General features: G+C 37.7%; 3 protein-coding genes across 7 annotated transcripts; all 3 read right to left on the bottom strand.

Annotated features, from left to right (window-relative positions):
* Positions 1-1,508: 1,508 nt before the first annotated feature.
* On the bottom strand, positions 1,509-4,549 carry LOC117619618. Its single transcript, XM_034349617.1, has 4 exons — positions 4,373-4,549; positions 3,781-3,950; positions 3,090-3,120; positions 1,509-2,929 (listed from the first exon to the last, which is right to left on the bottom strand). Exons 1-4 carry the CDS (start codon positions 4,386-4,388, stop codon positions 2,844-2,846), a joined length of 303 nt encoding a protein of 100 aa, XP_034205508.1. The 5' UTR covers positions 4,389-4,549; the 3' UTR covers positions 1,509-2,843.
* Positions 4,550-7,145: 2,596 nt separating this feature from the next.
* Positions 7,146-9,205, bottom strand: LOC117619803 (putative disease resistance protein At3g14460). Of its 2 annotated transcripts, none has more exons than XM_034349841.1 (2): positions 7,730-9,205; positions 7,146-7,325 (listed from the first exon to the last, which is right to left on the bottom strand). In XM_034349841.1, the coding sequence occupies exon 1, from the start codon at positions 9,184-9,186 to the stop codon at positions 7,810-7,812; it is 1,377 nt and encodes a 458-aa protein (XP_034205732.1). In that variant the 5' UTR covers positions 9,187-9,205; the 3' UTR covers positions 7,146-7,325; positions 7,730-7,809. The 2 variants fall into 2 exon arrangements, with proteins under 2 accessions (XP_034205732.1, XP_034205731.1); XM_034349840.1 differs by having other exon boundaries at positions 7,146-7,315.
* A 6,244-nt stretch (positions 9,206-15,449) lies between these two features.
* Positions 15,450-23,230, bottom strand: LOC117618674 (beta-glucosidase BoGH3B-like). Of its 4 annotated transcripts, none has more exons than XM_034348350.1 (12): positions 22,971-23,230; positions 22,016-22,275; positions 20,893-21,097; positions 20,537-20,627; positions 20,256-20,401; positions 19,345-19,588; positions 18,427-18,531; positions 18,106-18,288; positions 17,578-17,788; positions 16,523-17,015; positions 16,005-16,084; positions 15,450-15,877 (listed from the first exon to the last, which is right to left on the bottom strand). In XM_034348350.1, exons 2-11 carry the CDS (start codon positions 22,239-22,241, stop codon positions 16,012-16,014), a joined length of 1,977 nt encoding a protein of 658 aa, XP_034204241.1. In that variant the 5' UTR covers positions 22,242-22,275; positions 22,971-23,230; the 3' UTR covers positions 15,450-15,877; positions 16,005-16,011. The 4 variants fall into 4 exon arrangements, with proteins under 4 accessions (XP_034204241.1, XP_034204240.1, XP_034204239.1 ...); XM_034348349.1 differs by lacking the exon at positions 22,971-23,230 and adding an exon at positions 22,723-22,812; XM_034348348.1 differs by lacking the exon at positions 22,971-23,230 and having other exon boundaries at positions 22,016-22,346.
* Positions 23,231-23,860: the final 630 nt, after the last annotated feature.

Below are 23,860 nucleotides of genomic sequence, written 5' to 3'. Positions count from 1 at the left end.
TTTTCAACCCCTTGCCATCATAGCCATCACCACCATCACAAGGGCTTTTCCGAACCAAAAAGCTTTGATATCTTCGACACTCTCCCGAACAAGAGCCCTCATCTTCCAATCACCGACCCCACTCCCATTTCTCCCACAAATCTATTGACTCAGTAGACAGTTGAAGCTAATCCCAATGATTCTGAAGGTGCCTCACAATCGGTTTAACCACCTGCCTTTGTCCTGTGTGAAGTACCACCAGTCAATACTGAGAAACGTCCCGATGTTGGCCAATGCGATGAGGAATCACCGCGAATTAGGCGCAGTGGATGACGACCGTGATGACTGTGGAAGCAAAATATCTACAGATCCTAGGTCAAATAATTAAGCCAATCAATTTGGGAATTATTTGATTCTTACTCTAATTGCATCAATCTCTCCAAATTGGGGAAGAATCATTCCTTTCTATCTGTGGAATTATTCTTCCAAAACCCTAGCCTCCGATGCTCCTATAAATACATGGCTAGACCAAGGGTTGATGTACATCTAAACTTCAGTCTGAAACTCTGCAAAAATTCTATCTCACAAATCCTAACCACCATTACTCTTTCTCTCTCACACACAGAGTTCCGGCCACTCGGTTCTCACCCTAGAGAAATCTCCATCCTTTTGTTAGCTATTGTTTTCCTACAAACACTCTAACTAACTTAGAGATCAAAGGACTTTTGCCCAACACCCTCGGGTGTGGTCCTTTACTCGGTATTGTTTTGTAGGGAGAAAGAGAAGCGAAGAGAAAGACAGAATCTTAAACGAATATTCTTGTGGGACAAAAATCACTTCCACAATGATAATGAAGGAGAAGGTGGGATGTTGCCACCATTATGGCTAGGAGTTTAGCCCACTCGGCAATGCTCGTGTGTTTTGAAGGCGTGGGAAGAACACTGAAAGGCAGAGATCTCAGGTGGGTTCACAATGGGGTGTGGCGGCAAACATGTTTTCTTGATTAAGGACGAATCCTTGGGGCCTTCTCTTCCCCCACAAAAAGTCCAATATACCCCTAACAACATCATATGTCATTCACATGGTCAAAGTAAATACAAATCCAAAAACCTTCGATCTTAGAATATAACAAAATTATTTACACTAACACCTCCTGAGGTTTTCGGTGTTTTCACAAAACCCCTTACGTTTCAAATATTACACGAACACCCCTTAATGTTTTAAATTATTTTCACAAAACCCCTTTTCATTTATTGTTCATCCAAAAATTGATGATTTCATATTAAAAAAACTTATGCAAATGAAAAATTTAACCTCAATAAGTGTATGTGCAAGCTAATCTCAAAGGCTAACTTTGTCATTTGGAGAAAATTTTCATATAAAATCATTAATCTTTGAATGAAAAGGGGTTTTGTGAAAACAATTTAAAACCTGTATACATGTAATTTTTAAAACCTTAGGGGGTTTTGTGAAAACACCGAAAACCTTAGGGGTGTTGGTGTAAATAACTCATATAACAAATTCTCAACTTTGGCATAAACACCTTGAAGGCCTCGTAGACATTAGGTTTACAATGAAGAGGATAGATCCAATCCAACAACATTTAGCATATTGCTCTCAATTACAAGGTTCCAATTGATGACATTTTGGAAAAGAAACCAGGACTGATTTGCACCACCAGATCAATCTAAGACCACAGATTGCTTAAATTGAAAAAATAAAAATAAAAAACTTGGAGGAACTTAGATTGGCTATTCTGAGAACATGTCATCTCCTTTCAATAAAAATACTCCAATCTCTTACATTTGCAAATAAAAACTTTGAGAATGGGCTGCGAGAAAAATTAACACCCATTTCACCGTCAATCATCCCTGTCCCAACCTCGACCAATTTCCTTACTAGAGCTTTGCTTCTGAATGAAATTGCCACTTCGGACCATGTTGCCAGTTGCAATAACATTGCGCATCAGCGGCCCTCACAGTCAGCTCTGATTCCTTCACCCTATATCTTTGCAAGTGTTGCAATCATCAGCAAATCTGAAAAGAAAATATTATTGTTGAAAATCATGTGGAATACTTTCAATATATGTACACTGCGTTTACTGGATTCTCAAATTTGAAAACACCTCCAAAAGTCAAAAGATAATCAAATAACAACAGAGGACGAAAGAACACTCATGTTACTTTTAATCTTTATATTGAAGATGAGCTATACAGATTCAGTGTCATTGTTCTAAGATGCAGCCATTTTTAAGAGTTAATGTGCATACAGAACTGTGAAAGGGTAGAAGTGTATTTTTTTTCATTACTTATCGAAAATATACTGTGTTCTTCTTTATTTGATCAACGTTAGATGACTACATAGTTTCCAATTTTGGATCATCGGACCAGGGTGTTGACTGGGTTTAGATTCTAAACGTGTAGTTAGCACCATATTAATTCATCAACTGGTTAGCCTTGGGGTGTAGATAAACTTATAATTATATATAAGAAGTATTTGATGACACCACATATTGCAACTTTGCAGGGTATAAGAGGCACTTCCAGCATCCAACAGAAAAAATGTTTACTCTTTGTGTAGATCAATTCAGAAATTTTCTATTGCACTTCAGATTCTAGAAAAATCCATTGGCTTAGAAGACAATTCAAGGCCCATTTTCCATCTGAAATGCTGATGAAACAATGCATGCAATGTATGAAACTGCTTGGTTTGATCCTACAAAACCAATTTGGTTACGGTAATAGGAAAGCAACAAAAAAGTGAACCATATTAAATATTGCTGACAAACTAATCTGATAGCCCCTTACAGAAGAAGCGAGCACAGAAAGGCATTTACAGTAAAGCAGCTAAGGTGAAATTTATGATTACAGCATCAGCTTCGACTCTGAAATCATGCATGGTTGCCTACACGAGTTGCTTTGACCTCCAAACATGGGAAAGTTTCTCAAGTCTGCAAGTACACATCCAACATTTCAAGTTTCATCAAATAGAACTTTGCAGCTGAAGGAATGATTTGTGGCAAAGGAAAGAATTTATCTACACAAGCATATATATAAAGCTACTAGGTAAAGCAGCAGCTAGACCAGGGAGATAGGACAAAGGAAAGTCACCTCCATTGAACCATGCGACTAGTATAACTTCCTGCATTGTTGAAGAAGAGTGGGATGAATGGACTTCAGAAAAATGGTATGAAAGAAAATGGCATATGTACTTTTTCATTCTGTGCTGCTAACTCCTTTTAACAATGGAAAAACAATAAGAGAATAATCAATTTAAGAATACAGTCATAAAGGCCTCAGCTGATATGCCAACTACTATTAATCTAAAGAGTTATATAACCAATATGCTTTGGATCACAATTTCCATCATGACTCAGTTCCTTATACCATGTGAATAAATTTCCTATGCCAATTTTTTCAGTCTAACAAAACCTTTTGGGATGTATGTACATGACAATCTGCACTACTGATTTTTAGTCTGTAATACGATAACCGCTGGTACGAAATTGTTTTTGTTACTACTTATTTTTATATTTAGAAAATACTAACAAATAGAAGAACTATCTTACAAACATCCAAAGCATAGTACTAACTTTTTAAATCCAATTGTTGGAAAAATAAAATAAAATTAGGTACTATGAAATACATTAACTCTTCAGAAATTATGCTGCAAGTTTGATTCTCTGATATTTTAAAATCTCTCTTGTTGTTTCCCCCTCCCCACCCCAACCTCTCTGTCATTAAAAAGTTATGATGGTGATAAGGTAAAAGAATGAAAGGAAAGAAGTGTAAGAAAGTATACCTCCACAACTTCTGCTAAAAGATCTAATTGTGACTTTCGATTTGTCAAGCAATCAGAAATACAAGAGCCTAACATATCTACAAAAGGTTCAAGCTGGTGACAGTATAAAGAAGATGCGGCGGCATGCCAATTGGGACGGAAGTACGAATGCGAGTTTTGTGCCATGTCACCTATGTCAGAAGTAGGCTGCTTCAGTTCAAAATAAGCAAAAGTATCAATCAAAACCTTTTCTTTTTGATAAGACACATGATTTCATAAGAAGAAAAAACATCACAAAACAGGGGACAAGTTATCTACTGGATAAGCTAGACTGCTCAACACAACTGCAAAACAGAGATTAAACATCCTAACATTAGTACATGAATGGAATTTAAACACAGTAGCACTAATAAAATTTAAACACAGAGAAAAGGAGAGAGATGACAAACAAAGCTTAAACAAGTTTAATTCACTAAGAATGAATGTGTGTGCTCCTTGTGCACTGCAACATTATGAATGATAAATATCATGCTCACATCTTCAAAAAGATAATAACAATCATGTAGTGCCACTTTTATCTCACAACTTAAGTTCACAGGTTATGAAAAAGTACCTAAAATGATGTCCATTTGCCTCTTTGCAGAAATGCGTCAAATTGAGATATTCCAGGTGGGCCTTTCTGTTTCTCCTTGCTGTGACAATTGTTTTTGCAGAAAAACAAAAGGCTACATACAATGGCGAACCCTGCTCTGGGAATACCACGTAAAGAAACCTTGAAAATGTAAAGCTCTCCATGGTATGCTGTCCTGCAAAAAGACAAATAATTAGGGAGATTCACTATTATACCCAATATAGGGGCCCAAATTATAAAAATACCATATATAAAATGGACTTTAGAAACACACCCAAAGCCCATTTACAACATAACAAAAAAGCTTTTAACTTATTATAAATTACAAAACTGCCATCAATTTCTTAAAACAAGCCCAACCCCAAAATCTCATAAAGATACCCAAAGCACTCAATAGGGTATCAAAGTAATTTAATAATCAATATTAAATTCAATAAGGCTAGCTATTATTTTTTGGGTTTTTTTTGGGTTTGTTTATAGGAATTCAATTGTGTAGGGTTTATTTATAATATTAGTACTAGAAATGGGTATATCACTAAATATCTCAAATAATTATTCAGCTTTTGAGACTAAAATAGGATATAATTTGTGATCAGCAGAACAAAACAACCCCAATGAGAAATAAAGTAAATAGAACGAAATTTTACTGAGCAAAATAATAAATAATAATAGAAATCAGATTGAGTTTTTGTGTTGAGCACAAATTGATTTTGATCAGATGTGTGAAACTATTTAACCAATATGAGAACACGAGCTTAGGTATAATTAGTAATAGAAGATAAATGCTATGATATTTTTGGCAACTGCAAAAGTTGATGGGATGCAAAATTGCTGGCAGACACCTTTCCATAAAGACTTGGTTATTCTCTGATATGTAACAAATATGTAACTCGGTTTATTTGGACACTGAATTTGAGCAATCAAACATGTATTTGGGTTTTTATAACAGAGAAAGAGTATGTATTTTTGTTTTTGGATTCAATTAGAAGAAAACCAGTTAAGCCAGTTACTATTTTGAAGTACATACCTGAGTTTGATTTGAGAGTTGAGAGTGAAACATTGGATATTAGGAGTAGGGGTGGGCACGGTTCAGTTTGGACGGGTTTTTGCCTCAAATTAGAACCGATCCAGTACTATTCATGTGGTTTGGTTCGGTTCGGTTTTAATTAAAAAAATTCAAAAACTGTCCGGTTCGGTTTGAATCGGTTTCGGTCCGGTTCCGGTTCGGTTTTGAACCGGATTATAAAAATTATTTTTTTAAATTGTTTTGTAATACAATTCTCAACTGAAATATTATTTTTTTTACTTGAAAATTAACAAATTATTCAATTTCATATAAAAAATAAATATTAAAGTGAGAAAAGAGAGATATTTTGACATTGAACTTGGATAAATATTAGGTTTTTTTTAGTGAAATTAAAAATATAGCATTAATATAATTATATATTGAAATTATATATTTTTTTAGTTTTACCTGTTCGGTTCGGCCCAGTTCGATTTTTGAAGATATGGAACCGGATCCGAAACCGGTCCATACCGGTCCGGTTCGGTTTTTGACCGATTTTTGACTTTTTGGTCAACTCGGTTTTTTTCCGGTTTGATTCGGTGTGGTTCGGCTCGGATTTCCGGTTTGTCGGTTTGAGTGCCCACCCCTAATTAGGAGAGAGAGAGAGAGAGAGAGAGAGAGAGAGAGAGAGAGAGATGGCAGTGGGCCCCAGTTTGGAAGCTGAGCCAACAAAGTTGACAAAGTAGAGTTCTGGGTTTTCAAAAAAAACTTGGATCATTTATCTGGATGCAAGGAATTTGAGATATGTTAGCCCAGTCTTTTCCCAACTTATTCTCATACCTTTTCTCCAGACCAGAACATTTGTAGATCTGCCGTAAAGAAAGAGATGGCGGCAAACCCTCTTTTGGCATGAATTGGAGATTGTCACACCAACTAATATATAGCCTTTGAAGAGAAGTGAGGTGTCCCTTTCCGTCCCATGATTTCAGACTTGTAATTTCGTTGATGCGGTGAGTTGGAAGAGTGGTAGGGAGCGGCTTTTGCTTGAGCAACGTCTCCAAGATATTGTCACTTCCCCTGCCACCAATTGTAAAGTTTTCAGAACTACAAGAGCTAAACATATCCAATTCCTAGATGTTGGAATAAAATAAATTTGGCACCAGGAAATATGTCGACTATTTAGAAATTAATCTGCAAGTTTAATTGTGAGAGATATCAAAGTTCTCTTGTGATCAGAACTACAAGAGCAAAGCATATCTACACAAGCTTCAAGCTGGTAACAGAATGAGGAAGACGAGAAAGCCACCTATGCCAATGGGGAAGGAAGCAAGGATGCAAGTTTTTGCCATGATACCTATGTCAAAAGTAGGCTTCTGCAGTTGAAAATAACCAATAAGCACCGATGAAAACTGTTTTGTTTTCTTTCTCATTAGGAACATGCTTTCATTAGGGAAAGAAAAAAGAAAACATTACAAAACAGGGCACAAGTTATCTACTGGATAAACAAAGACTACTCAACTAAAACCGCAAACCAGTGATTAAACATCCTAACATTACATGAATGAATTTAAAAAACAGCAGCACTCCAATCACAACGTGAATGAAATCTAAAAACAGAGAAAAGGATATAGATAACTTGATCAAACAATTTAAGCTCACAGGTTATCTATAGGCATCAAATACAATTTAAACTAGCTCAAATGAGACTCAACTTAAGTTTATGAGAAAGTACCTAAAAATGTTGTACATTCGATGCCTGTATGCAGAAATGCGTCAAACTTATATATTCCAGGCGAGCCTCTCTGTTTCTCCACGTTGTAACAATTGTAAGGCTATATACAACGGCAAACCCCTCGTCTGGAAATGGCACGCAAAGAAACCTTGCAAATGAAAAGCTCTCCACGAGAAGGTATGCTGTCCTGCAAAAGACTGCTAATTATTCAACATTTGAGACTTGACAACACCAATAGAAATATAGTAAATAGAACGAGATTTTTATTGAGAAAAATAATAATAGAAATCAGATTGAGAGTTTTTGTTGAGCACAAATTGTTTTTTCTGGAAAATGATTTTAATCGGAAAATAACAAGAGACCAGTAAACAGCAGTGCCAAATGTAATTGACAAAAATCTCTGATATGTAAATAAGATAATACAATGAACTTGGGCTTGGGGGCCTAAAAATAGTAACAAAAATGTATCTCGGTTTATTTGGGGACATGAATTTGGGGAATCCAATATGTATTTGGGTTTTTATCTGAAAAATAATATGTATTTTGGTATTTGGATTCATTTGGAAGAAAACCAGTTAAGCCAGTTATTTGAAGCACATACCTGAGTTTGATTTGAGAGTTGAGAGTGAAACATCGGATGCAAGGAAAGTGTGTCAGAGAGAGAGAGAGAGAGAGCTCATATCATATGATCACTTCTTTGCCTATCTTGATGCATGGAATGTGAGATATGTCGGCCCAAGCTTTTTCTGTCTTCTTCTTATACCTTTTTTCCAGGGCAGAACAATTAGAGATGCTCAGAAACGAAAGAGAAGTGAGGTGTTTAAGTCCCTTTGCGTCCAAAGATTTCAGACTTGAAAGTCGACTGATCTTGAGGCGATGAAGAGTGGTAGGGAGCAAATGTTGCTTGAGCAACGTCTCCAAGATTTCGTCACTTCCCCTGCCACCAATTTCAAATTCTTCAAGGGAGACAAGTCCTCGCAAACCCCAGTACTCTGCCACTGATGAAGCCCTCAGTCTCTCACAATTCTCAATGCAAAAATGTCGGAGGTTGTGAGGCAAACCCCCATCTTCTGCAATTGACTCCAGATTTGGAAGATCCCTTATTTTCAAAGATCGAAGGCGTGTGAGGGTGTGAATGCGTTCAGGTAATGACTTCAACTTCTTGCAATTGATGAATTCCAATTCAGTCAGGTTGGGAGCGGGCAATCCTCCCCGGGGAAAACAAACCAGATTTGGACAGTGTGCGATTCTGAAAAGACTGAGATTCTCATCAACTCCTTCTTCAATCAAGGAAAGGGATTCCAGATTCTTACAATCCCAAAGGAAAAGCGACGTCAATTTGGGAACAATGCCCAACGGGAAGGACCTCATTGAATCACAGCTATGGGATATCGCCAAATGCCCGAGCGATGTTAATTTGGCCAACATCTCATGAGGTAATTCTAGTCTCCTACAAAAGGTTATCACAAGTAATGTCAACGTAGTGGGTAGCCCATCTTCAGGGAACGACGACAGGGTTGGACACTTACATAGTCTCAAACTTTGAAGACGATTGATGTTGGGCAAGCACTGTATGTCATTTAAACTCACAATCTCAAGTTTGGACAGGAGCTTTGTCTCTAGTAATGATAACACACCGTCAAATAATCCTTCTCCTATTCTCAATTCTTCAAGAGATTTGTATTTCATGTTAACACTAGTGGCCCTTTGATCATGCAAAACTCCACACACATCCAAGATAAGCTTCTTCAAGCAAGGGAGATCACAAGGAAAATTTCCTCTCAGCTTCAGACAATCCCGTAGTATGAGCTCCTGGAGACGCGGAAAGTCTACACCTCCACTTCCACTTGGTACCCATTCCTCCCACTCTGTCATCCAATAAAACCTCAGCTTCTCCAGTGATTTAAATGGCTGAATTACAGAAGATCCAGTGCTTCCATAAAACTCAACACCAATCGTCTTAACAAGTTTCATTTGGCTTATACAAAGCTCTTTGAGGTTAGGTAGCCGCCCAACTGGTGGCAGCAACGAACAATTACTACAATCACTAATACACATGACTTGTATGTTGGACAAGGATGAGCCGCCAAGCCAATTCGGGAAATCTTTTCCACCATACCCACTGATGGTTAGTTTTTCCAGATTCACACAAGGCTGGAGCTTCTCAAGTACATCTTTCTCCTTTTGGGAATCATCCGCATCCTCATCACCCCATTTCAACCCTAACTCTTTGAGATCTTTCTTATCCTTCAAATTTGCTTGCAAGGCATCCCTAGCATCAACTACATTTCGTAGTTGCAAAATTGAAAGTTTTCCTCGAAGATGTGGAAGCTCCCCCAATTCTCCAATAGTCGACCCAGTTGCTAAAATATGAAAACTATGAGAGAATATTTATTTGTGAGAATTTTTTGTGTATTCTTCTCCTTGTAGGAAGTCATATTTATAATACAATGAAACCTGAATGGGCAAGTAAATAATAAATTCCTAAATCTATTTGCAGTAGGAAATCAGGAATTAAAGTAAATCAATTACAATTATAATAGGAATTCTTGGTGTGTAAGGAAAGTAAGTCAATATCCACAAGTCACGCCAACACTCCCCCTCACGTTGGTGCATAGATGTCGCCAATGCCCAACTGATCTAGTGAATTGTGGAATGCTTTACTGGAAATCGCCTTTGTCAAAATATCCGCCAATTGATCCTCGGATTTCACAAAAGGAAACTAAAACACTTTAGCCTCAAGCTTTTGTTTGATGAAGTGTCGATCCACCTCAACATGTTTAGTACGATCATGCTGAACCGAATTCTGTGCAATGGCTATAGCAGCCTTGTTGTCACAAAAGAGATTCATTGTGGATGTAGGTTTATACCCAAGTTCAATAAGCAACTTTCTTAACCAAAGAAGTTCACAAATCCCTTTAGTCATGCCTCTGAACTCAGCTTCTGCACTGGATAAAGCTACTACATTCTGTTTCTTGCTTCTCCATGTCACCAAATTACCTCCCACGAATGTGAAGTAACCCGATGTGGATTTTCTATCTGTTACATTACCTGCCCAATCTGCATCTGAATAACCATCAATATTTAGATGACCATGCTTTGAGAACATAAGTCCTTTTTCAGGTGCAGACTTCAAATATCTAAGTATCCGAAGAACTGCATTCATATGGTCTTCACTTGGAGAGTGCATAAATTGACTGACAACGCCCACCGCATAAGCAATGTCTGGTCGAGTATGTGACAAATAGATCAATCTTCCCACTAACCTTTGGTATCTTTCTTTGTTAGTTAGAACTTGATCCGGATATTCTCCAAGATGATGATTCTGAAAAATAGGAGTGTCCGCAGGTTTACAATCTAGCATTCCTGTGTCTGTCAACAAGTCTAAGACATATTTCCTTTGAGAGAGAAATATGCCTTGCTGCGATCGAGCCACCTCAATTCCCAAGAAATACTTGAGTCCACCTAGATCCTTCATCTCAAACTCAGTAGCCAGATAGTCTTGTAGCTGTGATATTTCCTGTTTATCATTCCCAATAATAATCATATCATCAACATAGATTATTAATGCTGTTACCTTCCCTTTTCGATGTTTCAAGAACAGAGGATGATCAGAGTTGCACTGTTTGAAACCATTGTTCTTCATTGCCATGGTGAACCGTCCAAACCATGCACGTGGTGATTGTTTCAATCCATACAATGCTTTTCGTAACCTGCAAACTGTTCCAGTCTGAGTAGTATTATATCCAAGAGGAATGTCCATGTACACCTCCTCCGTGAGTTCGCCATGTAGAAAAGCATTCTTTACATCAAACTGGTGTAGTGGCCAATCCAAATTAGTTGCAAGGGACAATAAGACTCTGACGGTGTTTAACTTTGCAACTGGAGCAAAGGTTTCTTCATAGTCTATACCATAGGTCTGTGTGTACCCTTTTGCCACAAGTCTTGCCTTGTATCGCTCGATAGATCCATCTGCATTGTGTTTTATAGTAAACACCCATCTACATCCGATAGTCTTTTTTTCTCGGGGTATAGTCTCCAATGTCCAAGTCTGATTTTTCTCAAGGGCTTTCATCTCCTCTTTTATAGCTTGGACCCACTTAGGATCTTTCAATGCTTCAGAGACCTTGGTTGGAATATGGATAGCAGACAACTGATGCAAAAAAGCCTTGAGTGGTTCAGACAGCTTCTCAGTGGATACATGATTTGCAATTGGATACTTGGATGTCTTGCCAATATCAGGTGAATAACGGTTTGGTGGCTTCCCACGATTTTGCCTGAAAGGTAATTGATATCCAATAGTTTTATCATCTAAATGCACAAGTCTAGTAGGAGTAGTTACCTCAAGGATATTCGCAGGAGATTGGTCTGTTGGTACTGTTGAGTTAGAGGGGGGGTCTTCATCTTGTTGTTCTATATTGTCTGTAGGTGTGAGACTCGGATCAGAAATATCTTCGCATGGATCAGGTGGGTCAGGCAATTGATCGCTATGAATGGGCGATTGGTCGCTTTTCGACAGAGAGTAATCTCGTGCTCCAGACTCAGAATGATCAATCATTTCTGTACAAAGGAGAATTTCTTTATTTTCCAAGTTGCTCCAATTCTGCTCTTCACTTCGTGTCTCCCCCTGAAGTGTAGAATTGGATGATGGGTCATGGAAGAACAGCTCAGATTCCAGAAAGGTCACATCCAAAGTGACATAGGTTCGTTGGGTAGGAGGGGGATAACAGCGGTAGCCTTTCTGATGAGTGGCATAACCCACAAAAACACAACGAAGCGCACATGGATCAAGTTTGCTACGTTGATTTTTGTGGAGATGAACGAAAGCCACACATCCAAAGATTCGGGGTGTGAGTACCAAAACAGAAGGTAGAGGTCTGTGTTGTGCAAGCACCTGTAAGGGAGTTTTAAAGGTCAGTCCACCAGAAGGCATGCGGTTGATCAGATGAACTGCGGTGACAATAGCATCATCCCAGTGATGGCGAGGAACATGAGCGCCAATCAGAAGTGCTCGGGCGGTTTCAAGAAGATGTCGATTCTTTTGTTCAGCAACACCATTTTGTTGTGGTGTCTGAGGACAAGTCGTCTCATGGATAATTCCATGTTGTTGGAAGTAAGTCTGAAAGTCATGATTGACAAATTCTCCACCATTGTCCGAGCGAAGAATCTGGATTTGAGCATTAAACTGAGTTTTCATCTGTTTGTGGAAGGACTGAAAACAGAAAAACACTTCGTTTTTATTCTTCAGCAAATAAAGCCATGTCATCCGTGTACAATCATCGATGAATGTGACAAACCATCGAACACCAGAAGGAGCAATGATAGGAGAAGGTCCCCAGACATCAGAGTGAATTAACGTAAATGGAGTAGTACACTTGTTCGTACTCAACGGGTAGGGCACACGGTGACTCTTGGCCAAAATACAAGTATCACATGTGAAGTCGGAGTCCTTGAAACCTGAGAATAAATCTGGTATAAGATGCTTCATATAACTAAAAGACGGATGTCCCAATCGACGGTGCCACAACCAAATTTGCTTTTGTTTGCTATCAAAGGGATGTGTCACACTGTTAGCCATGCCGGGACTGAAGTCATCGACATAATATAGCCCCCCTCTCTTAGTACCACGACCAAGAATCTCCTTAGTGTGAATATCCTAAAGCAAACAAAAACTCGGGTAAATGAGTACACAACAATTCAATTGTTCAGTAAGCTGACTAACTAACAACAATTTAGTGGATAAAGATGGAACAAGTAAAGTATTAGACAGTGTGAGAGAGGATGAGAGTGCAACAATGCCAGCCCCTGTCACAGGATAAGTAACACCATTGGCATTTGCAATACAGGTTCGTCGAGGTTGTGTAGTATTCAAAAAATCATCAGGATCAAACGTCATATGATCAGTTGCACCGGAATCAATTATCCAGCTCCTGGAATCAATCTTATCGGAAGTATGGAATCCATAACCAGTACCATTACTGGTCATATTGCATTGTCCTCGATCTATAAGAGTAGCCCACCAATTGGGGTAGCCATGCGATTTAAAACAAGTCTCACAAGTGTGTCTCAGATCACCACAATATGCGCAATCTGGTCCATGTGTCGGGGTCGTTAGTCTAGAAGTCATAATCTGTGCAGCGGAAGATGCATAGGATACAAGTTGAGTAGGAATTGGGATCGAAATCTGAGCCTGAGTCGAGGCCGGAGTCCGAGTCGAAATCGGGATCAGGGTCTGAATCAGAGACAAATTCGGGGTTGGGGTCATCATCGGAGTGAGGGTTGGGGTTGTCTTCGGAGTCGGGGTCGGGGTCGTCGTCGTCATAGTCGGGGTCATCAAAAGAGGATCCTGATTCTAGATCGGGTTCGGGGTCAAAGTCTGCATCTGTAGGAGCGGAGCCATCTGGGCACTCAACTCAACGATGGTTGGTGGAGAATGAGAGAAGGAGTCGGTGGTGCTACCTCCATGAGGGTTGAAAAAATCATCAACCCCCATAGCAGCTGTGGGGTTTGAAACTAGAGTCAGCAATTCCAAGATCGCCGCTCTGATACCATGCTAAAATATGAAAAACTATGAGAGAATATTTGTTTGTGGGAATTTTCTGTGTATTCTTCTCCTTGTAGGAGGTCATATTTATAATACAACGAAACATGAATGGGCCTGAATTGGCAAGTAAATAATAAATACAAGAGTCCTACACCAGTAGAAGATAACTACACTTTACATGATAACTGTAATTCTAGGATAAGTACACGTGAGGAATACAATAGATAAACTAAGTGGTAACATTAGGACTCTCCATATCAGAATTGGATGATGCACGGCTCTTGTGTAGAAGTTGTACATCTTTGAATTTTTAAATTCTTGGTTGTAGTTTTATTGATCAATTTCAGAAACATATTTGACAAATGATTTATTGGCTCAATCTCTTTTTTTTTTTTTTTTTTAGTTCTACTTTTTCTGGATTGGGATATGGAATTAGAGGTGTCAAACGGGCCGTGCCGGGCCGGCCCGTGTCATTTAAACTCGTGCTTTTAACGTTTTCGTGCCGTGTCAGGCCGGCCCATTTAGTAAAATTATTGATCTCTGCCCGGCCTGAAGCCCATGTCCACATTGAAACGGGCCGGGCCGGGCTCATGCTGTGCCCGTGTTCGTGCTCGTGCCATACTTGGGCCCAAGAACCAACCCATTTAATTTGAATTTTTTTTTCACTTGTTTTTTTTTTTTCCACTAGATAATTCAAATTATAAACATTAAAAATATAATTAGAGGCAAGAAATGATGAACTATTTGAAAACATTATTCAATCAAACATCCATCAATATGAAAGGGCAGAGGGCAAAAAATGTCAAACTCCACAAAGTCCACTTCAACTTTTCATTTTTAAACAACTTATTATTTTATATGTGAAGAAATGTCTTGCTTTGATTATAAGAGAAGCGTATATGTCATATGTACTGATTAGATATTAAGTCCAGTGTTGTTTAATTAATTTTTAGTTGATATATTTAATTAATTAAGGACCTAAGTAATTTCCCTAAAATGAAAGACATCAAATATATGTTTATGATTATAAAAAAAAAAATATATATATATATATATATATATATATATATAAACAATGACATTAGATGTCAAATTATTGTATTTTGATTTTTGAGAAAGAAAAAAATGTTAAGTGGGCTGGGCTTGGGCCGGGCTTGAAGCAGGCTTGGGCTTGTTGAAGCGGGCTAGGCGTGAGGGGCCATGGGCCGGCCTGATCCATTGGACCTCATTTTTTTTATCCCGGCTCGGCCCAAGTTTTTGTGCCGTGCCGAGCATGACCCATTAATATTCATGCTCGTGTCGTGCTGTACCTCATTTAAACGGATTGGGCTGGTGCCATGTTGGGCCGGCTCGTCCCATTTGACACCAATTAAGAAAAAGAAAAAAGAAGAATTTATAGAAAAGGCCCACCTGACAACGAAGAAGTTGAGTTGGTGAAGCAATCACCAATTAAGTATAGAATGATTATTTCCTAATTTAAGCCTTTTTTTTCTTTCAATATGCGGTTGAGAAGTCAAGCAGATCATGGTAGGAAAAATCAAAACAGAGAATCTGAATCTAATTTTTTTTTTTTTTTTTTAAACACAACTACCCATTTTATCTTTCTTAATTCTAAAATATAAAAAAAAACAAAAATGAAAAACAGAAAACCAATTGGCACACTGTGCCAATGGGCCAGGCTAGCGATTCCTTATGTGTAATGCTAGCGGCAGCCCCTATTCAAATGAGAAATCTGTTCCTCTCAGAGGACTTGAGCATAAAGGCTCAATATAAAGTATGAGGACTGAACCTGATTCTTCATATTTAGCATATATGATCAGCAATGTCCATAACCTTAACATTCTCAAATTAATACTTTAGTCATGGAGTTTTGAGTTGAGTCAATAACAATGTATTTGCTGATCAGAAGCCCCATTCCAAAGTAGTATGTGATTTATTCTCCATGAAATTATGCGAGCAAAGATAAAATACTTTGCAGGTCATTACAATCAAAATAAATCTTTGGAAAGGCAGATTGTGAATCCGACGGCTATGGCTCGACATTGAAGGATTTGGGGGGCATAATATAAGCAACTGAGAGTACTGACAAGAACATGAACATGAGGCAATTGCTGCTGTCAATGCACCAGAGGTTAATAATATCTAGTACTTTGGCTGTGCTCATTCTACCAAATCCAATGCTGTGGAAATATACTAAAAACCTTCCTGAAATTTAAGAGCCAACAAACAGCTTATGAGCAAAAGAAAATGTATACACAAATGCTAAGGTGCAGCAGAGAATTATGCAGTCGTGAAAAAAGAGAACCCAATTATTGTTCAGGTAAAACTATACCTTTAAACTATAAGCTGAGAATTAGAGCAAGCACAAGGACAAGTATGCATGGCCTTCCAACGACACCATCTGACGTCGACCTACAGACATTAACAAACTGTAATGAGTATCATTACAGCCAACCAAAGTTTTTTCATTTCTTCTAAACTGGCGTGCACAAATGCTATAAAACATAGGTAGTAATGAAGAATGAACCTAAAGCCACCACAAGTGCCTCATAAAAATTTCATTTCCTTTTCTTTATCAGTGAAGTTTTAACGTACGAGCTCATTAGAGACTGATTACAAACCAACGTGAAAATTGCAAAAGATAAAGTTAATCAGAAATATAATTGAAAGTTAATGGCCTAAATTTGTCATTAAAGTTTCCCATGGTCCAGGTTTCGTTCAAATGCAAGAAAGAGAAAGATGGACTGAAAGCAAACACCATGATGGAAGAAATGCATCAAACAGTAGTGAAAAGAAAAAAGAGGGTAACAAGATTATATAGATAAGGTCATGATATAAATGAAAAATTACCTTGTTACAAGCTCCTTGATTGACTCAGTTTCGATTCCAAAACCTAAAGGGAAAAGTGGATCATAGTGTGTATCCCCAAAATTCATTGGGAGTTGATCTACAGTTCTGAACCATGTTCTTGGAAGTTTTCCACTGAACCCATGATCCCCAAAAAGGACATCGGTAATACCTTGGCCTTCAGTGCCTGGCAACCATGCTGCCACCAGGGCATCAATTGAGGAAATATATGGTTCAATTACAATAGGTCTGCCAGAAATTATGATAACAATGCACTTGACACTTTCACACACATTGCTGATGACACTTGGGCCAGGCTCTGCCATCGTTAGGTTCATGCTGTCTCCTGAAGTCTCAGCATAAGGGTGCTCGCCAACAACAACAATGGCATATGCAAAGTTGTTGGACTTTACAAAATTTCCATCAGGATTCTCACGGTAGATAATTTCTGTGCTCGAATCAACTGTTGATTTTATGGCACTGAGGATTGTGGTTCCTACTCATGAAAAATACTTTCGTCACTATTATTGCTAAAGTAGTTTCCTGGAATTCAAAATTCTTAAAGAAAAATGTGCTTGAAGGATATTTGCACATAATCTAAAGAAATTTAGACTAAATCTCATTGCACAAGATAATATTCGAAGAGAAGTTCAGGAAATTGAAATATTTTTTTTACTTTAGTAGCTTTTAATCTGCATCCATATCATGCTCATGCTTGTCATTAGGAATCATCAAGGACTGGACTAGCTAAATCACCCCAACTGTAATGTTTTTTCATTAAAAGTATGCAACAAAGATTTGGTACATTCAAAGTAACAATCAGAAAATCATATGCATGCACGTACACATGGCTACATATTTCCTGTTCATTCTCATAATTATGGAGACAATGTTTCTACATTTTACACCTAACAAGCAATTTCATAATCTTCTCAGTAAGTACTCAATGCTCTGTTTTTACAGACAGCAATTTCTGTCATTCATTGTGGAACACAAAAGTACTGCATATAGACAGAAAGTTAAATATTAACAAATATAACCATGAAAGAAGACCCTACCTCTTGTATAGTTGTTGCCACTGAATCCTTGCCATTCCATTGTCCATCCACCACATTGGTAACCTAGATTATCAGCATGACTGCCAGCAACTAGGATTTTGGACACCTTCTTGGGAAGAGGTATGACCGGATTTGGATTTGTTCCGTTTTTTCCGTTCTTCAGAAGCACAAGTGATTTTCTGACTGCTTCCCTTGCCAAGTCTCTATGAGCCTAGGAAAGTTAAAATAAGAAATAAATAAGCAGCCCATTGATTCAGGGTAGTTATTACAAAGTATGAAACTTACTAAGCTCTTTATTAACATTGACAATTGACAAGGAAAGACCATGGAACTTGGAAGGCAATTTCTGGCCACTGAAAGTACAAACAATTGTAATAGGAACCACTCTATCATTTTTTATTTTATAATAATCTCCACTCCATTTTTATCCAGCTAGAGAGCAAGCCAATATATGTAAATTTAAAAATAAAAAAAAACACAATATGAAAGTCACAAATCCTGATATTTGATAATCTCTGATAAACTGACCTGGCTTCCAAGCTCATTGACTAGGCTGAGATCAGCCAAAGGGTTCTCAAAAAGACCCATGGTGAACTTGACAAGCAGAATCCTTCCCACAGCATCATCAATTCGATCCATTGGGACAACGTTGTTTTTGACCAGGGAGATGAGATCATCAATGAACTCTATATACTTGAAAGGGATCATGATCTTCAAATCACAGACAACCATGTTCAGAGTTTTATAATCATATACTTCAGTTTCTCATTGCTGCACTGATTACAGTGTAGGAAAGACTTATCTTCTTTCATTTCTATGAGATGTTTGTTTATAAAATAAGCCACTAACCATATCAAGTCCAGCTAGAATTGAAGCTTGGACGGAGTATGAGTAGTTTGCATGTGGTGGGGAGGTAATCCTGTCAACACCCTCCCAGTCTGATATAACAAAACCCTGAATGTTCAACCAAAACACCATGTGCTGTTAGCATAAAATAGTTAATACTGCAGAACACAGGGAAAGGTACAATACAGTCTCCAAAGACAACAGTTTGTAATGGTAAAATTGTTCAGCAGTCAACAAACAAGTTCAAAAAACACAATAAAATTAAGATGAGAAAATATGTAAATGCAATGAATCCATCAACAGACGCTAAGTAGCAACATCGGAAAGCACGTAAAGAATCATGCAGACTACTTTGCAATATGCAAGAACACCTGACCACATTAATGTGCAAGTAATTTGAATTTAATTGGACATGCTGAAGGCATTAAGACGCAACATGTGGAAAATATGCAAGTTGAGAAAAGTGACAAAAACAGATCAGACCGACAAGCATTTGAAAAAGGAAAACACCCAAATGCAGATACATTGAGGGAAAAACAGTTATGAAACAGTCAACTAGTCACGAATAAGAGTTTGAGATGTCACAGAAGGGAATACCCCACAATTTAAATTACCGATAATTTTGCAATATGCAAGGACACTTTTCTGCCGGATAAGACTGAAGGCTTAAAAACTCAACATGTGGTAAATACATAATGTTGAGAGAAACCTTTCACATAACTCATGGTAGAATGTTAACATTGAGCAAGTTAGTTATGTGCTAACATCAAATATCAGTACATACATAATAACACAATTCAAATTGAAATCTTTCTGCGCATGTCATCTTATTTGCATCGTAGATAGTTACCAGAAAAACTGTAATAACCTTGGATACTACATAAAAATAAAAATAAAGGAAAAAGAAAAGGAAATTGTAACCTTAAACTTAAGGGTGCCCTTGAGGAAGCCAGTAACTAGGTCGCGGTTTGCATGCATCTTTTCCCCATTCCAACTGGAGTAGGAAATCATCACTGTTGCGACACCCTTGATGATTGAATCAGAATAGGCAGGCATGTGGATGCTAAGCAACTCGTGACGGTCAACCACAGTGTTGTTCTCATTAATGCCCCTGGTTGTCCCTCCATCACCCACAAAGTGCTTCGCACAAGCTGCAACCTTTTTACTAAAATATAATAAAACAATAAATACATCAGGAATGACTGAAACGTTGAAATATTAGTATTAAAAAACATTTAGATAAGTGCACATGGATACATTCATTCAGAAAACCAGGACAAACTTTTTTTGTTTCCTCTTCCCTCCTATTGGGCTGAATACAGGTGAGTACAGAACATAGAATTTCAGCAGTTGAAACACAGTTTCACCAATTAACAATAGTCCAAGAAAAATAAGGAGAAATGTTTTAGTAACAATGCCTTGATACACTACTGATATATTGTGCAAGGCAAACCATGAGATCAGGGAAGGTAGCTTTATCATTATGTCGGTTTAAGCTTATCATATAGTTTTAAACAATAAAAAATTACATATATAGCTTATTTATCAGGACTCACTACCAGCCAAAAATTTTGAAAGAAAAAGGAATCACTGAATTCATTTGATAAATTGAATCTATAACTACGAATACACGACATATATTACGTTTACCAGATTATCTTTCTTAAAGTCACAAAATCAAGCAAATTAGCATCAGGGACGATACTAGCTACTAGCTAATAATGACTGTATGTCTTCTAAAATCAAATGAAGGAAAATGAAAGAGAGAATGAAAAGACCCAAAAAAAAAAAAAAAAAGATTTAAAGTACTTTATTTTACATAAAATTCATACTTTCCACCAACATATGGAACTCCTTTCCGAGAGTTTGCAGGAATATCTCCCTGTAAACCTGGAATAATCTCCGTCATTTCTTGCACAATTTTGTGATCCTCACTGTAGCTTTCATAACACCGACCCCATCTTGGATCTCTACAGACCTATATAGGAAGTTCCAGGTTAAGCAGAGAAGTCACCCAATCGAGAAAATAGTAAAGCACTCATATGACCTCATCATCCATATAAAAGAAGAAAATGTTGAAAACTTATAATTTCTTTTGCAATGTATTGTTTACCGCAATGCATGGAGCAAATACATAAGGAATCCCCGTAGCTCGGGCTTCAAGAGCAGTTGCAGAACCAATTCTTCGTACCAATTCAGGATCCCTGTATACTGGAATTATTAAATAGAAAGCAGACACATTTAATAAAACATAAAACGCCCATCATCTCAAAGGATTTTGACATGCGTGGTATGTTATTTTAATGCTTGCTGGAGTATGACCCTAATGGCCCTTGTTGAAGTTAGACAGTTAAGTAGTTTTGCATTGAAAAGACAGTGAAGCAGTAGATCTCATCCTTTGTGTAATAATTGTACAATGCACTATCATGTTTTAAATATGATGCAATAGAATCTGAAATTTTTACTTGCCTGGTAGCTCCAAGCCCAACATTATGCGGAAATATTGTAGCATTATAGACATTGTTGTGTCCATGCACAGCATCGATGCCATAGATCATTGGAATGCCCAAACGACTAACTAGAGCTCCCTTCTGAAATTCATTAATCATGTTAACCCAGTCCTCAGCGCTAGCTTCTGGAAGGGGTGCACTGCCACCACCACTCAATACACTGCCTGCACAAATCAAAACACTTCATCACTCCGTTTTGTCTTATCATATCATTGCATTCGATGTTATTTCTCTTCCTGCAATGCTGGTTGCTGTAAATCATGTCTAGTGATTTGATTTATGTTATCTGGTTGAATTGATGCATTCCTTAAATTAAGGTCATCAGAGAATTAAACAATAAAAAGAGCAAGGGAGGGGGAGAGAGAGAGAGCACATGGAACCAAAGAATGGACCATAAAAAGAATCAGTCACAACAAACCAAAGCAGAAAACCCAACATCATGACAGAAAGTCTCTTACTCCCCAGCAAGGCAGCAAAGAATGCGAAGGAAAATGAAAGGAATAAGGGAGAACAAACTAAAGCCTTCTTAACTGCATAAAGAAGACCCAACCTCATACGAGGACAGGTCTTACTCCTTTCAGAGTCAAGGTCATATTTTCCACTTTTGTTTCCTTGGTTTTGTACCAAGCCAGAAATTCAACACAAAGGACCTTGAGTACAGGGGTAAATGCTCTTAACCACTTGAGCTACAAGACTTTTGCAGTTCCATCATAGCTTGTATATCTATACACATGATAGTGAAAAGTTCCTGATCAAGTATAAAGACTAATATTGACACCTCAACTCCTCTGTAAAGGCATCTATAAGCCCACAAGAAGATGAAACACATAATGGCTTGATTTGGAGCTAAAGCAGGAATCAAATGCATGATAACATATGAGAAAGACTATGCCAGACAAAAGGCACTTATTTCATAAGTTACATGGACACTACAAATTGGAGAACTTATGTTGATGTGCACCAAACACAACCGAAGGTTGTATTTAGACATATTTGATATAAACATACACACACACACACACACACACACACACACACACACATATATATATAATATATGTATGTATGTATATACACATTACCAATGGAGTGAGTTCTCATAGTATCAACATTGGCAACACTGCGATCAATCTGTACCATCTGACCAATTTTCTCTTCAAGAGTCATTCTGCTAAGAAGATCTCCAACTCGAGAAGCCACTGGTTGATTAGCATCTTTGTACTTGATGTAATCTGCATTCACCGCACTGAAACCTACCCACCACCAAACCAACAACATACCCACGACTGGTAATGAAACCCAAACCATTCTAACTCGTCCAGATCCAAGCTCCTCTTTTACTCTGATAAACCAACAAAATAGAGAAATTACACGATGCTTATCATTTGTTCTAGCCATTCTCTGTTTGGTCGCTGAGAAAATGCAAGAAAAGAGAAGTATAGAAGTATTTGATATTGTCCTTGTTCAGGAACTACAGCTAGACATATGATGGGGTCCTGCGCCCCCCAGATTATGTAAAACCCATTAATATATACTAAGAGCTAATAATTATCACCAAGGAAATTCATATAGTACGCTCAATCGCCCCCCACGAACAAATTTTTAAATCCTAGTTCTGCTTAGTTTATTGTATTCTCTTTTTGATCATGTGGAACTCTATCACCATGTATTTTCAACTTATTTCACATTGCACAAAGATTCAAACATGCCCACATAAAAACACGAAAAAAAACAAATCAAAACAAGACTTCAAATAAAAAGAATAAGTCAAATCGTTGTCCTGCCATACCTACTACTCAAATCTCAGAAAGACAAAGGAGCATAAGGGGGTTATGGGTTCGGTCAGAATGGACCATTACAGAGGCCATTGTCACTGCCATACCTTCTAGTCAGTTAAATCATTGTCCTGTTCCTAGCTTCCTCAGAAAGAAGAAAACAGAAACCCAATCCAACATCAACCATGTTCTCACAGAAGAACAGCATTGTGTGTGCGGGAGAGAGAGAGAGAGAGAGAGAGAGAGAGAGAGAGAGACTTACAGAGAGTAGCAGAAAGAAAATTGGCTGCTTTAGCTGTGGATCAGTGAATGTGACTCAAACGATAAAAAGGATAAATGAAAAGGGCAGAGCTTGAAAGGAAGTGAAAATGTGCTCGGTCTTGAGTTGAGAGATCCCCCAGTGGGTTTTGTAGGCAGGAAACAGGTAACGGGTATAGTGGGGGAGGGGAAGAGTGTGTGTGTATATATATACAGTCTGGCGGTTTCTATTTCCCCCTTTTGGGTTTTTGGATCCTTTTTTCTTTTTCTTCTTTCTTTTGAAGAACGTGGCTGTGGGTTTTTGGATTAGTGCAGCTGTTACTTGTTTGTGAGAGTGACGTGAGAATGTTAAGATGCCTCGTTTCAAGTTTCGTATTGGCTGGCTGGACTTTTGCACATGTGGCTCCTTTTGGTATGATCATCATCTTTCTCACCCTGACCTACTCATGACTTTAGCAAAAGTACAACAGCATCTAGAATTAAAAAAATCTGATCGACATTAAAGAGATTTTCTACCATAATGGGAATCTAGCTTTACTAACTTCGCTCTTCCTTTGCGAAAATTATTTGTTTGATGATGAAACACCAAAATGATATAATCAATTCATATGTTGTAATATGAATGAGTAATGAACTTTTTAGTGAACTTTACTTTTTGACTAACTTTGATTTGAAAATAACATGTGTTTTCATCTGAATTGTTTGCAAACAATTTTTTTTATAAGCCTAAAATTAATCCATCAATTTCTTAAAAATTAAATCTTAAATTAGAAAGATATTTTGATCAAAATGATAGAAAAAGTTGCTTTCGTTAAAATAAAAAAAGTCAAATTAAATATTGAAAAGATCCAACTAAAATTTTGTTGAAAGATTTAAAGGCACTAGATTTGATTA

Source organism: Prunus dulcis, chromosome 2 (assembly GCF_902201215.1).
Source record: "Prunus dulcis chromosome 2, ALMONDv2, whole genome shotgun sequence".
Lineage (NCBI taxonomy): Eukaryota > Viridiplantae > Streptophyta > Magnoliopsida > Rosales > Rosaceae > Prunus > Prunus dulcis.
The sequence above is the reverse complement of the archived record's forward strand: the minus strand, read 5'-3'. Positions and strand labels throughout refer to the sequence as shown.

What these genes read in the sequence shown, in the direction of transcription:
- LOC117619618 (XM_034349617.1), bottom strand. An exon ending in TTTTAGCAGAAGTTGTGGAG is followed by an intron (nt 3,121 to 3,780) that starts GTATACTTTCTT and finishes TCAACAATGCAG; the next exon opens with GAAGTTATACTAGTCGCATG. An exon ending in AGTCGCATGGTTCAATGGAG is followed by an intron (nt 2,930 to 3,089) that starts GTGACTTTCCTT and finishes GTGTACTTGCAG; the next exon opens with ACTTGAGAAACTTTCCCATG.
- LOC117619803 (XM_034349841.1), bottom strand. Translation starts at nt 9,186, where the DNA reads ATGTGTATTAGTGATTGTAGTAATTGTTCGTTGCTGCCACCAGTTGGG.
- LOC117618674 (XM_034348348.1), bottom strand. Translation starts at nt 22,331, where the DNA reads ATGGCTAGAACAAATGATAAGCATCGTGTAATTTCTCTATTTTGTTGG. An exon ending in AGGGCACCCTTAAGTTTAAG is followed by an intron (nt 18,532 to 19,344) that starts GTTACAATTTCC and finishes TTGAACATTCAG; the next exon opens with GGTTTTGTTATATCAGACTG. An exon ending in TTCTAGCTGGACTTGATATG is followed by an intron (nt 18,289 to 18,426) that starts GTTAGTGGCTTA and finishes TGTGATTTGAAG; the next exon opens with ATCATGATCCCTTTCAAGTA.